Source organism: Dipodomys spectabilis, unplaced genomic scaffold (genome assembly GCF_019054845.1).
Source record: "Dipodomys spectabilis isolate Male_0828 unplaced genomic scaffold, ASM1905484v1 ptg000015l, whole genome shotgun sequence".
Lineage (NCBI taxonomy): Eukaryota > Metazoa > Chordata > Mammalia > Rodentia > Heteromyidae > Dipodomys > Dipodomys spectabilis.
Genome location: NW_024870692.1, coordinates 1,483,057 through 1,498,274, shown reverse-complemented (window position 1 = coordinate 1,498,274; position 15,218 = coordinate 1,483,057). Strand labels below are relative to the sequence as shown.

At 37.0% G+C, this 15,218-nt stretch overlaps 1 protein-coding gene across 1 annotated transcript in view; it reads left to right on the top strand.

The window, feature by feature from the left end:
- Positions 1 to 15,218, top strand: part of Nsmaf (neutral sphingomyelinase activation associated factor) — a 62,760-nt gene that overhangs the window by 17,194 nt on the left and 30,348 nt on the right. The window contains exons 3-9 of the mRNA XM_042666836.1: positions 2,187 to 2,265; positions 2,359 to 2,426; positions 2,505 to 2,541; positions 6,735 to 6,785; positions 9,303 to 9,374; positions 9,862 to 9,909; positions 10,015 to 10,067. Of these exons, the coding sequence (XP_042522770.1) occupies positions 2,187 to 2,265; positions 2,359 to 2,426; positions 2,505 to 2,541; positions 6,735 to 6,785; positions 9,303 to 9,374; positions 9,862 to 9,909; positions 10,015 to 10,067 (408 nt within the window). The remainder of the gene's footprint in view (positions 1 to 2,186; positions 2,266 to 2,358; positions 2,427 to 2,504; positions 2,542 to 6,734; positions 6,786 to 9,302; positions 9,375 to 9,861; positions 9,910 to 10,014; positions 10,068 to 15,218) is intronic.

The window sequence follows — 15,218 nt, the reverse complement described above, 5'->3', positions numbered from 1 at the left end:
ACACTTGTGTTGCCTGATACTCGTAAAATTTAATGTAAGATCACACAAGGATTTTCACTCTTCTTTATTACCCAGAATGTAATAAGAATGTAGTGTTTTTTAAAACAAAAAGGCACTTATTCATATTTCTGTGAAGTTCTAGGATAGGACCTCATCACTTTGTTCTTCATCCCTTACTGAAAAACAAAGGAGGAGGTAACAATGCTTGATAAGGAAATGTACTCATTACCTTGCTCATATAACTGTAACCCCTCTGTACAGTATTTTTACAGTAAAAAACATATTAAAAAGTTATTATTAGGTAAGTTTGAGTATTAAAGTACATGCATTAAGTACCATGAAAAAAATGTAGCATAAAATTTCAAAAACTCTGACAAAAATTATAAACCTTCAATATGATAAGTTTTCCTATATCTATCTTTCTCTCTCTCTCTCTCTCTCTACATATATATATAATATGTATATATATATATATATATATATATATATATATAGCACTAAATATGGGAAGCTAAAGCTGAAGCATATGTTTTCCTTCCCACAAAAGTATGGGGTATGTTACCTTAGATGAGCAAGGAGGAGAAATTCTGAGAATATGAAACCGAATTTTTCAATGTTATTTTTGTTTAAATAGTTTTCAGCTAGTAGGTACTTAAAATTATATGTATATGTGGATATACAGTTGTCTCCAGTATCCAGAGGGCATTGTTTCTTGGACCTCCACAGATACTAAAATTCTTGAGTTCCTTCTGGTGTAATATTTGCATATAACTGACACACATCCTCTTGATTATGTTACCTATATATCACTTCATTCTCATGGATTCAGCACAATACTCTGCACATAGAAAATTCAAGTTTTGCTTTTGCAACTTTCTGGAATTATATATATATATATGTGTGTGTGTGTATATATGTGTGTGTGTGTGTGTGTGTGTGTGTGTGTGTGTGTGTGTGTGTGTGTGTGTGTGTGTGTGTGTGTGTGTGTGTGTGTGTATTGATCTGATGTTGGCTCAATCTGTGGATACAGGACTTGGGATATGGATGGCCAGCTGCAATTGGTTCAGTTAAGTCAGGGAGACAAGAGAATCTTAAGATGGACAAAGTGAGGAAATTTACAAGGACACCAGTGAATGGCTAGAGAAAAAAAAAATCCAACTGGCATTGAAGTGATTTTAAAGAACAAAGTGTCTTTAAAATTATGCCTGTAGATAAAATGTATTCTTGGAAACTGAACACGAAGTGAATTTTTTTAACTTAAATTTTATTATCTCCTAACCTAGCTTTTAACTTCATAATAAACAATTGTCTTGATTTGATCCATAAGAGAAAAATAAAGTTGTAAATTTTCATTCGATTCAGGCAGATGATACATTTTAGCAAAAACTAATAGCTGCTCCAGAAATACTTGAGTATGTTTCTTTCCAAACTTATTAAAGGCACATAAATGTCCCAGATATGATAAAGTCCGTACATGATTTATTTGATATTATAATAGTTGCTACATAATCTTAAAAATGCTTAATTATAGTCAAAATTTTTTCTGGAGTTTCTCACCAAAATCACTGTCAAAAGCATTTTATGTGCTAAATTCAAACTTAATTTTTCTATCATTTAAAAAAAAACTCTTTTCCTAATCCATTTTAACTGCTTAGTATTGCTCTATAAATAGTTCTTCCAGATATGTAGAATTGAAAGCCAACAGAATTTACTAAAAAGATGGTAGATATAGCACTTGTTAATGTTCCTGGTCCCTAATTTTCCTTGTAGAGTAGTTGTGAAGACAAAATAAAGCAATAAAGTTAGAATATTACAACATGCACAGATTTCTCAAACCTCTAAGATTGTGGAGGAGATAAGGGGAGGTGGTGGTTATTTGGTTTCCAGACTCTGGGCCTGGGCAGTGTCCCTCAGCTCTTCAGCTCAAGACTAGCATACTACCACTTGAGTCACAGCACCACTTCTGGCTTTTTCTCCTTATGTGGTAATCGAACCCAGGGCCTCATGCATGCGAGGCACGCACTCTACCATGGAGCCACCTTCCCAGCCCCTGTCATACCTTTCTTTTTAATCATGTTGTTGAATTTTTATTAGCTAATGTCTTAGAGTCTACTTTCTAGTTAAAATACATATATATATGTATATATATCATTACTAATTTGTGACTCTTCTATTGTGATTCCTAGGAAAATCAGAGGATCTTTAAAAATATGTTCAAAATCAGTTATTTTTGAACCAGATAAAATCTCCCAGCCCATCATTAAGGTAAATACATTTTAAGTGCGAAGAGAAACATGTTGTAACTTTTATTTGTATATTTTATCTTTGCTTTCTATATTTTCTCTAAATTTTATCCAGATTCCTTTGAGAGATTGTATCAAAATAGGAAAATATGGAGAAAATGGAGCCAATAGACACTTTGCAAAGTATGTCATTTTCACTAACTTAAATTTTACCTCAGTCAAAAAGTTTTATATATCTGATGACTTTTATTTATATTCTAGGGAAAAATCTGGAGGAATTTTAATCATTTTCAGTCAGGTAAGAAGCAACTTCCAACTTATGTGAACATTTGTACATCTACATGTGTGTGTTTATAATTTTTCACATGATGAAATTGGTAGAAATCTAAAATAAAGATCTAGAATAGATGTTTAAGTGCATTTAAATTTTAATCATTGAGAAATAAATATATTTAAAGATGTGATCCCCAATAGACTTTTCAGTGTTGACAAAGTATGCAGTGTGCGTAGGTTTATGGTTTTGACTTCAGCAGCTCAGACAACGTGGGAAGGGTTGAGATGAAGCAATGGCAATTCTTCCTGTGGCCTCCTAGTCATCTAGAAGATGAAAAAGCAGCGCCATGCTACTTAAGGCAGTCAGCCTGACTCATGACAACCCAGAAATGATGCAAGATGGGTAATCATGAGTCATGGGTAGTCATGGGTATCATGATCCTTATGCTATGGTCTTTTGTTCATTCCAGATATATTCTTTTTGTTGTTGTTGTCTTTTTGCTGGTCCTGGGGTTTGAACTAAAGGTCTGGCACTGTCCCTGAGCCTCTTTTTGCTCAAGGCTAGCACTTTACTACTTGAGCCACAGTGCCACTTGTGGCTTTTTTTGAGTAATTTATTTAAGAATGAGTCTCATGGGGTTTCCTGCCCCGGCTGGCTCCAAACCATGATCCTCAGATCTTAACCTCCTCAGTAGCTAGAATTACAGGTGTGAGCCACTGACACTCTGCTTCAGATATATTCTTTATTCATTTATGCATCCTCTACTATGCTCAGTAGAATACTAGCATTAGAAGGCAGAATAAAACATAGTTTTCCTCGTGTCATATAATTAGTTTATATATAGATTTTTCTTTCGAATTTAAAGTAAGAATGAAATAAAGATCTACTGCTTCTTTTGGCTCTGGACTTTTCCTTCTTTCTTAAAATGATGTATTAGCTGTGTTGCCTTGACTCACAAAGCTTTATTTCATTCATTCATTTACTTAATTTATTGTGCTGGTCCTCAGGCTTGAATTCAGGGCCTGAGCACTGTCTCTTTTTGCTCAAGGCTGGCACTCTACCACTTGACCCACAGCTCCACTTCCAGCTTTCAGGTGGTTCCTTGGAAATAAGAGTCTCACAGACTTTTCTGCCCTGGTTGGCTTTCAGTTATGACTGTCAGATTTCAGCCTTCTAAGTATCCAGGATGAAAGGCATGAGCTACTATCACCTGTCTATTTGTGTTTTGTTTGTTTGTTTGTTTTTTAATTTGTTGTGTAAATGTGTTTTAACTCCACAGGTCAGATGAGTACATTGCATTTTGATCTATGTCACTTTTCCATTGTTCTCATCTTTCTCCAACCCACCTATACCAAAAGTTATATAGTTCAGCTTTTACATAATGTATTTTGACTATACTGTCTGTATCTGTATTTGTTCACCCTTCCTCCCTCCTTTCATTTGGAATTCCAAATCTTGCATTGGTGAGTTGTTCAGAGAGACATGACCCAAGAAAGTATAAGAAAAGCTGCTGGAGACAAAGTTACCCAGATGTCTTGTTTCAGAACTTGACTCAAAGCTTCTTATGTAACATTACGTAGAACAACTAGCGGAGGTCACTTGGGAGTAGGAGAGAATAGACTCAGCTTGCTGTGAATCACTGAATGCTTTGAGTTAGGAACACTTTTTTTTCTGGCAACAAAGAAAAAATATCTCTTGAGGAAACACTTTTTAATATGCATTGAAATTTGTTTTATGAAAACTGGGAAAATTCAGATTAGGTAATTTTCTGGCAGAACTATTTTAAAAAATAAAATATAAAAATATTTCAGGAGCTGTCTTCAACTTCATATTGTCTAACTAGCATCGTATTCTAGAGAATACCAGTATTAATAATTCTGTTCAGTTCTGTAGTCACATGTATTTTATCATTTTGTGACCTTTTTCTCAGTTTTTGATGGAAGAGGTGCCTTGTCAGTTGGACATGTCATTTTCGTTAGAAAAGGATCCATTTTAGCAAAGTACTAATAACTTCAGGATTTGAAATAAAGCCCCCCACATCCTTTTACCTATTTTTAATAGTTTGTAGAAGAGATTTCAAATCAAAGTGGCTGAAAATCAGCCTAACATCAAGGGAGACATAGCTACTCTTTCAAGAATTACTTTAAGCTTCTCATGTTAAGTGTACTACTTTTGTGTTTGTTGTTTTTTTTTTATTATTTCTAGGTTAAACGTCAGAAACATAATGCAGATGTAGTTTTACCTCCAATTTTTTTGTTACTGCTAGAATAACAAGGTGTGTGTGTATGTGTGTGTGCATGCACGTGTGTGCACGCATGCACACAAGTATTAGGTTTTAATCATTGATCCAGTAAATATTTTACTCATGGCCCCCCAAAAGAAGATGTTTAAAGCCTTATCTCCATGAACTTTTCTTTCCAATAGAGAAGACAGCCAGTCATATGTCTTCTCCAATGTCAGGTAATGATGAATGTTACAAAAAATGTAAATAAGACGAAAGGTATTAAAAACCTATAGGATCCAGGCACTGATGGCTCATGCCTTTAATCCTAGCTACTCAGGAGGCTGAGATCTGAGGATTGAGGTTCAGAGCCAGCCCAGGCAGGAAAGTCCATGAGACTCTTATCTCCAATAAACTACCAGAAAACTGGAAGTGGCGCTGTGGCTCAAGTGGTAGAGTGCTGGCCTTGGGCTGAAAAGCTCAGGGACAGTGCCCAGGCCCAGATTTTAAGCCCCATGACCCTCCAAAAAAATAAAATAAAATAAAGAACGATAGGGAACAGTACTGTGTTGCGGTGTTACTTTACATAGAGTGGTCAGGGATCCCTTGCTGAGAAGTTATCATGTGACAAGAGACACAAGGCAGGAGGGGGTGATCCCAGCAGGCGCAAACCTGCCTTGTAGGCTTAGAGAGTTAGAGTTCCAGAGATAGTGGGACCTCCCCCCCTCCCCCTGCCCAATCACTGAGGTAGTAGTGGCACCTAGGTGTGAGTGCATCAGGGCTGGGAGAGTCAGGGAAAGTGCTGGAACAAGTGAACCTTAGTAAGCCTTGAGAATAAGGAACAAAACAGAAAGCCATCTGGGGAGCTGGGAGAGAAGTGGGGAAAAAAGGCTTTACAGGCCTCAAGAAAAGTCTCCAAGCAGGAAAACACATTTGTCTAGGTTTCAGAGAGAAAGCTGATGCTAAGAATGATGAAATGGAGAATTGGAAATTTCCAGAGAGTTGGATAAGATTTGTCAGGGGCTCAGTGTAAGCAGGGAGGTCCACAGACTAACAGCTTAAAGTTCTAAAGCATTAGAGGTTGGGAGGAGAGCAGGGCTCAAAAAGGAGACAAAGAGCAGGCTCCCTTGGAAGAGACCTAGAAAATGATTTAGGATCCGCTAAAGGCTCTTTCATAGGCTCTGGAAAGGACAGCCAAGGAAGTCATAAGAATTGTCTGTTGGATTTGTGACCTGGAGATCTTACATACCTTACATGATCATCAAAGGAGTAGATTCAAAAGGATGGTGGGGTGAGAACCTTTTATAGGCCCAAGAGTAGATACAGGCAGCTCTAGCAAAGAGTTTTGCCATAAAAGGGAATAGGGAAATAGCCAAAGGAGGATGTGAGACCAACAGGGTGGTTACCTGTGGCTTGTGTAAAATGGAAGAGGATGCCATGTGGAGTCCTAGGGACACAGTTATTGTTTGACTCACAAGTGGATGCCCACATTCTGTGCCCAAATAGAGAAGCTGGCTTTTGAGACTCCAGGCTGCCCTCCATTGTAAACCGAGGAAAGGAAGGGTAAGGGTACAGGTGTGAGGAGGTCCATTATCTGGCAGGTGCTGTTTCTTGTGCTACAGAATTAATGTAAGAGAGGACTAGTGGCCAGGTATGAACACCATGCATCCAGCTTTCCTTGAGGGAAGAGACCTTTCATACATTTCCTACCAGTGACTGTTTTACCCTTTTCTTATCTAAGCAGTGCCTAGATGAGCTTCCTTCTGGTCTATGTGGTACAAATTATAGCATTCATTTACCCAATAACTTATTATTTTGATGCCTTGCTGCGTTTTTTTAATTACAGAACTTTAAAATCCTACTAATATTAATGAAGATACTTTTGTGACTATGTTACAGTGATTTAAAACATTTCATTTTATAGCTTTCTAATGTATACTTACTCTTAACAAGGAAAGTTTTTGATATTTCACAAATATTGGTTTGTCTTTCTCAGGTATATTTCATTAAAGAACATAATATTGTTGCACCATATAAAATAGAAAGGGTAAGTAAAGTGTTTCTTATAATCCCAGAAATTTATATAGTGCTTTTAAGCAGTACAATTTTGTGATTCTCTTACCATTTTTAATCAAATCTAGTAATATTGAGTACCTCAAAGCTTATCACACAGTTAAAATTATCCTAGAGAGTTACAGATTTAAGGGAGTTACAGATTTTAGACCAAGAGAATTCAATTCACTTGGACCAATGTCTGATTCTTAGCACTAGAACATGTCTGGTTCCCTAGGACTTTCCAAAGAAACGTACAGGCATTCTTTCAACTCTTTAAAAAAAGAAAAAAATTGTTCTGGTCCTGGTGCTTGAGCTCAGGGACTGAGTACTGTTCCTGAGCTTTTGTGCTCTAGGCTAGTGCTCTTAGGCTAGTGCTCTTACCGCTTGAGCCACACCTTCACTTCAGGCTTTTTGGTAATTAATTGGAGATAAGTTTCAGCTGGGCTGGCTTCAAACTGGTCTCCTCAGATCTCAGCCTCCTGACTCGAATTACAGGAATGAGCCACTGGTACATGGCTCTTTTAACTCTTCTTGTGCTTTAATTCTTTCCATTCCAGATTAATATAGGATAAATAGATGACTTCTGAAGGAGAGTTTTTATAGGACTTAGGGACATGGCTAACTCTGAATTACAAAAGCCACTCTGGGAAAACACAGCTTCACAGGTTGAATTGTGGTCTTAGTTTTGTGGCCAGCAGCTTATGGAATGCAGAAACTGTATATGTAGTATCCTGGAGTTTACAGGCAAAGCAGTACTTTCATGTGCTGATTACTCAGAAAGATAAAGACTAATCACACACAGGAGATGCTGTGGTGATTTTGAATGGTTCTTTACTGTGTGGGATTATCCTTTCTTTCTTTTCTTTCTTTTTTTCTTTTGTCAGTTGTGGGGCTTGAACTTTGCAAAGGCCTGGGCACTGTCCCTGAGCTCTTCAGCTCAAGACGAGCACTATACCTCTTGAGCCACTTCTGTTTTTTGGTGGCATATCAGAGATAAGAGTCTCACAGACATTCCTTGCCTGGGCTGGCTTTGAACCATGATCATCAGATCTCAGCCTCCCGAGTAGCTAGGATTACAGGCATGAACCACTGGGTCCCCAGCTGGATTATCCTTATCGCCTCTTCTCACCTCTCAAAACTGCTCCCTATTGTTGTGACAGCATTTGAGTACATTGATCAAAGCCCCTAAGGCTTTTCTCCCCACTACTCATGGGTTGCTTTCCCTCTAAAATCTGTACTGAGACTACCTGCACTGCAAGTGCACCTAGGGTATAATCTACACTTGCAAATATATGTTTTAGGGTTCTTAAGAGAAACAGAGCCAATTAGATGCATATGTATGTGTACATACACATGTATGAGAATATATGCCACATGTACACACATAGGGATGTATGTCAAGAGGTTATTATAAGGAATTGACTCATGTGCTAGTTGCCCCAGGAGAGCTAATGGTCTAAGTTCTAGTTTTAAGTTGAAGAAAGACAAATAGTCCAGTTTGAAGACAATCAGAAGTTTTTGTTTACACTTAAATCATTTATTCTGGACAACTTATATGAGGCCACATATATAGGGATGGTCATTCAGCTTTCCTTATTCTATGGATTAAAGTATTAGTTTTATTCAGAAACATTCTCTCTAATACACACCTAGAAATAATATCTCAGCTCTGTGTGACTGGTTGTCATACAAAAAATAGCCACTGCAGTACATATTAACCCATCCTCAGAGCACCTAGGTATATGAAGTGACAGAACTGAAAACAGAAACGGATATCAGTGCAGGATCACAGGAGATTTACATATTCCTCTTTCAACAACATGGAGAACACTGATGAGGAAACAGAACTTGAACACTGTGGACCAAATGGACCTAATAAGACATATACAGCACATCTTCCAACAGCCACAGAACACATGGGACATTCTCAAGCACATGGAACATTCTCCAAGGCAGAGCGTATCGTTGATCACTAAAGTCTTTACAAATTTAAGAAGATTGAGTCATATCTTTTTTGTCCACATTGAAATGAAACTAGAACTCAAAAATACACACACACACACACACACACACACATCCATTGACACATTCTAGACAACAGTAGATCACAGACAAACTAGCAGTGAAATTTAAAAATACCTAATACAAATGGAAACAAAGCAAAACAAAAACAATGTATCACAATATATGGAATTAGAAGCAGTTTTGATGGAATTTTATATAGATAACTGCCTCCATTAAAAGAAAAGAAATCTCAAGATAAAAATCCTAATTCTACCTTTCCAGGAGTCAGAAAAAGAACAGACTTGAGTCCTCAGTAGTGAAAGACAATGAATAAATAGGCTCACAATGAGTCTGTAGGCTCATGAGGGCTCTCATTCCAGAGACCTTAGGCAGGAGTAGGCAGAGTTTAGCAGTGTTTAGTAGGCAGTGTTGTGCAGATGATCTTAAAGCAACAGGGCTGGTATGTGGCTTTTCTTTTTGTTTTGAAATCTTCCCCTTTTGCCAGGGTAAAATGGAATATGTCTTTGAGTTGGATGTTTCTGGGAAGGTCGAAGATGTTGTGGAGACATTGTTGCAGGTAAGCCCTTGACTCAGACACTGAGGCAAAAACTGCTTTTGAAATTCCACATTCAGATTTTCTTATTGCCTACATTAATTTTTTTTAACTCAGGGCTTGGACATTATCCCTTAGCCTTTTCACTCAAAGCTGGTGCTCTATCCCTTGAGCCACGGCTCTACTTCTGGCTTTTCTGGGGGTAGTTAACTGGAAACAAGAGTTTCACAGGTTTTCCTGCCCAGGCTTGCTTTGAACTGCGATCCTCAAATCTTAGCCTCCTGAGCCACTAGTGCCCAATTTAACCTCTCCTTAAAATAAGTTGCAGATTTACTTAAATACGTTGAATTTGAAAACTATTAGGAGGAAGCCATAGACATATCATAATTACTGCTGATATTCCTGTTGGCACATGATGGCATGGATAGCTGATGATGTTTGTTGCTCCTTAAGAAATAACTTGCTATCACCTTCCAGGAAAACTAATCGTGTGTGTTTCTGGTATTTGTAGCTTCACAGAGCATCCTGCCTTGACAAACTAGGTGACCAAACAGCCATGGTAAATGCTTCTAACAATTGTTTTTTGGGTGTAAATAAACTTACATTGATATTTTATTATACATATTTATATCTGCTACTTTTAAAACTGGTTCTCTTCTCACAGATAACAGCTATCTTGCAGTCTCGTTTGGCTAGGACATCATTTGATAAAAACAGGTAATTTGGGTTTTTTTTCAGATTTTGTTTCCTCATTAGGAAAACAGTGGACATTTTTATTGTGGGCCTCATTGAGCATGATCAGAATGGCGTTGGGTTCAATCTCCAGCACTGCAGACAAGCAAAAAGAAATATTGACTGAAAAGAAAAGAATATGGGAAAGCAAAATTGAAATAGTCTTAGAAAATGCTGCAGCTTAAGAAGATAAAAAATCTATGGGACTTCTTCCTCTTTCCTCCTCTCAGTTATTTGTCACCCAGTTGTCTCTCCAGCCTGTCTGCTTCTGTTTTTGCACAGGAATTACCCCAGTTCAGGCCACTGTCACCTTCCACTCAGAACACCATAACAACTTTTAGTCTTTCCACCTGACTCATGACTCCTATCTTCCCTCTTGTCTTTATCCCTAGACCTAATGTCCTTTTCAAATCTGCTTTTACTAAAGAACCTGCTCGTTACCTCATTTGCCTGTTGAATATTCTTCAAGCTGTGCCATTGCCTTCAGTGAAGACTTTTCCATGGGCCAGTGCTCTTGAATGCCCCTGTTTTTCACTACTCTCATTGGCTATTTGTTTCCCTGAGTTCAGTGCTCTACCTTCTTGCAGTACCACATTTGTCGGCTGTAAGTTGACTTACTTTGTTATTTTATTTATACATACTCACATCTACTATTTAAAAAAAAAAGTTCCCTTCTTATGTGTTCCTTTATAAGCTCTTGTTCGCTTTTCCTCTGCTTACAACATACACCGCCTTCTCTTTTGCATGTGGACAACTCTCATTTATTTCACCTTAGCTGTCAGTTCTTCAAGCTAGTACTTTTTTTGCCTGCTCAAGTTACATTAAACACTACATATGCCCCAAAGGGACCGAGAGTGATATTATGCTAATGGTTTTTTTTTTTTGTCAGTCGTGGGGCTTGAACTGTGGGCCTAGGCGCTGTCCCTCAGCTCTTCAGCTCAAGGCGAGCGCTCTACCACTTGAGCTACAGCGCCACTTCCAGTTTTCTGGTGGTTTATTGGAGATAGGAGTCTCACAGTCTCTCCTGCCAGGGCTGGCTTTGAACCGCGATCCTCAGATCTCAGCCTCCTGAGTAGCTAGGATTACAGGCGTGAGCCACCAGCGCCCGGCTCTATGCTAATGGTTTTTGCATTGAGTTTTTGAGTATTCAAAAGTGTACAATATATTTTCTACAAATAATGGTAATTTATGTTATCATGTTCTTTCACTCTTTCTTCCTTAATATTCGGTCTATTTGAATTTTCATTTCTGTGTACCCTATGTTCACAGCAACTTTATGTCTAATAGTTCAGGGTCTCACATCTTATTTTCCTATTTTAACAATGTATTCGTTGTTCTTGGTCTGACTTATTTCTATATGCATTTGCATCAGCTTCTCAGTTTCCATAAAATGAAATCTTTGGATTTGCTTATGATTGCAGTGAATCTTATGGTGTTTTAGCTCTTTACTTGAATCTTCTCTAAAAACCTTTCATAGTTTTCTTCTTGAAAGTATTTTCTGTCTTATATTACATATTTTAAAAAAGTATCTTATTTTTGATGGACTTATTAATGGTCTGTCCTAAAATTTCATATTCTAGTTGTTCTTGATACATACAAATGAATAGATTTCTATCTGCTTGTCCTGTCCCATCAACCTGTGATCAGTTCCACTAGCTTTAGATTGTTTATGTGTGTACAGTCTCATCTATGAGCTATTTCCAAGTCTATTTGCAAGCATTTTTATTTTGCTTATGTAATCATGCTTAGGACAAAGTAGAAAGCATTGATTGAGTAGATTAATTCACTTATGGATGATTATGTGCTAGGCTTTCACAGGAGCTTATGTTTATAAATAAGACTACTTTGTAATATTCTATTTTATTCCCACCTTTGTGAGATTTGGGAATTAGACTCATCCTGACCCTTACCCTGCATTATTACATGTTAAAGAGCTTACTACTAAAGCTGTCAAGCTAGTAAGTGGTTTTTGTGTTTGTTTCACTGGTACTATTAATTTTTGTTCTATTTTTTTAAAGGCAGATTTATTAGGTTCTTAAATTGCTGAGGTAGAAATAGTTTCCATCCTAGAAAGGAACAGAAATAGTAGAAAAAAAATCACCTTCTCCTGACCTATTTTGAGTGTATAATTTGTTTAACTAGTTATTTATACTCACATGTCTGGGCATTAGCATGACAGTGTTTAAAAGAAGTGGTTTGCTAGGAAAGTTAAAAATTTCCCAGTCTCTGAAATGTTAGGCTGAGGAATCTAAAGGATATTTTTTGCATTTATGAAATGAAGTATTCTAATATTGTATACTTTCTAAAAATATTCCAGTATTGTATAATTTATCAAAAAACCCTGAAGACTAACTTACCAAGTTGAGCTTTCATCATTCTTAGTAATACTTTTACTGAAAGAAAACTATTTTCTCTGCTTTTTATATTGAAAATTTCAAATCCTCCTAAGTTGAAAAATGAATACAATGAAGTACCAGTTTGTTAACATTTTGCCAAATTTGCTTTTAGATCTTGCAGACTCAACTCACTCATGTTAGTGCTCTGTGTGTATATACATTATATGTATGTTAGCTGTCTAACACAGTTAGAGTTAGCTATCTATGTTTGTGAGTACTGCGCCTGTGGAGTCAATCAATTATGGATTGAAAACACTTGAAAAAATGCTTCTCTACTGAACATGTGCAGGGTTTTTTTTTTCCTTAATACTTCTAAACAGTACAGTATAACAACTATTTTATAGCTCTTAGTCATTTATAATACCTACTGGTATTATAAAATAAATTAGGGAAGCTTTCCCTAAATGGTGTAAATACTACACCATTTAACAATATAGGACTTGAGCACCAGTGGATTTTGTGTATATGTGTGTATATATGTATGTGTAATTATATCTATTATGTACATTTTATACATAACATACAATAATTAGTTATATACTATATATTATGTTTAAGTAATAGTATATACATGCTTTTTATGTTTGCATTATGTATTAAATAATACAATTTTTGAATCATTTGAAACTAAATTGTTAGACATTGTGACATTGCCCCCATGAGTCCGTCAGCATACATCCATTAGCATGTATCCATTAAGGGATATTGTTCTTTATCTCCTGATACCATCTAATATGTAGCTACATATTTACAATTCTCCCATTTTTTTATCCTCAAAATATCCTTTTAAGATACTCTGATTTGAGATGTTATAAAAAGACAGAAGGATAGAGCAGCATTCTCTTTCTGTCTTTTTGTTGGTGGTGGTGATGGTGTGGTCGTGGGGCCTGAATTCTAGGCCTGGGTGCTGCCCCTCAGCTCTTTAGCTCAAGACTAGCATGCTACCACAGCACCACTTCTGGCTTTTTTTTTTCTACTATGTGGTGCTGAGGAATCGAACCCAGGGCCTCATGCATGCAAGGCAAGCACTCTACCACTGAGCCACCTTCCCAGCCCTTCTCTTTATGTCTTATCCAGTGTTCCCAGTTGATACATGCTTAGTATGGAGACACTCCCAACTTTTCTTCAGAATATTCTAGACATTTCCCTGAGACTACTGAAAAATTATCCAATTATTTTTTATTTGTATATAGAACCAATATAATTTTTAAAATACTAATATTATTTAACTTTCTCAAATTTACTCATTAGCTCTAGAGGAATTTTTCAGAGTGCAAAGACTTCTCATGTCTCTAGTCATTTAATCTGTGAACAATGACCTTTCAAAGAAAATCTATGGGTGTGTGTGTGTGTGTGTGTGTGTGTGTGTGTGTGTGTGTGTGTGTGTGTGTGTGTGTGTGTGTGTGTGTGTGTGTGTGTCTCGAAAATCTATGGTGTGTGTGTGGGGTGTGTGTGTGTGTGTGTGTGTGTGTGTGTGTGTGTGTGTCTGTCTGTCTGTCTGTCTGTCTGTCTGTCTGTCTGTCTCTCTCATGGGGCTTGAACTAAAGGCTGGGACACTGTCCCTGAATTCTTTTTGTTCAAGGTTAGTACTTTACCACTTTGAGCCATAGCTCTACTTCTGGTTTTCTGGTAGTTAACTGGAGATAAGAGTCCCATGGACTTTCCTGCTGGGTCTGGTTTTGAACTGCGATTCTCAAATCTCCGCCTTTCTGGGTAGCTAGGATTACAGGTGTGGGCCACCAGGGCCTGCTTATCTCTGTGGCTTTTATTTTCTACTTCCTGTCTTATTGTATTGTCTTAATAATAAATGTGGTGGGAACAAATACCCTTGTTGTACTCTAAAGCTTACAGGAAAAGAGTTTAATGCTTTCTTGTTAAAGAGAGATACTAACATACTGTCTTGTATCAGTGCTGTTGGTTAACCCTTTGTCCTTTGTCTCACAATTTTTTTATTATCTGTCTTTTTTTCTTTTATTTTTTAAATTTTATTTTATTGTCAAGGTGATGTACAGAGAGGTTACAGTTACAAATGTAGGGTAATAAGTACATTTCTTTCCCACTTTTCCTCCCCCAGTCCTCCCCTCCCCCTAGTTGTAAAGTTCACTTCCAAAAAAGAGAGATACTAGCCCTAGTGTTTCCACACTGTTTAAAAAGTATTGATACCTTCTTTTTCATATTACTAAAAGCATAATTTTAATTGTATTTTAAGCTTATATCAGTTACACGGGGGAGATTTTGTTGCTAAATATGTATTTGCATTGTATTCTACTTGCTCTCACCTTCTGTGCCACGTTCTTCATAGATGCCTTTTATCACGTGAGGAGGTACCTTTTTATTTTCAGTTTTCTCACATTTTGTCAACTTTTTTCAGTGTTTATGGACATTATCATATTTTCCTTTATTGTGCTCATATTGTGATTTTCATTTATTTTTAATGTTCAGTCAACTTCGTATAAGTGTAACTTGAGGTCATGATGTGCCCTTATCGTTACGTATTGCTGAGTTGCTTTGCTTCTGCTTTGTTAAGTGTTTTTGCATCTATATTCATGAAGGATAGTGCTCTGTCATTCTCCAGTAATGTTGGAGGTTGGTCAGGTTTTGGAACAGGGCTCTGCTGATCTCATAAAATATGTTGGCAGGTATTTCTTCAGTATTCGGAAAGTGTGGGTGGGATTGGTGTTATTTCCTTCTTACATTTTTAGTACAATTTTTATAGGATTTATTTAGGATCTCCAAGTGT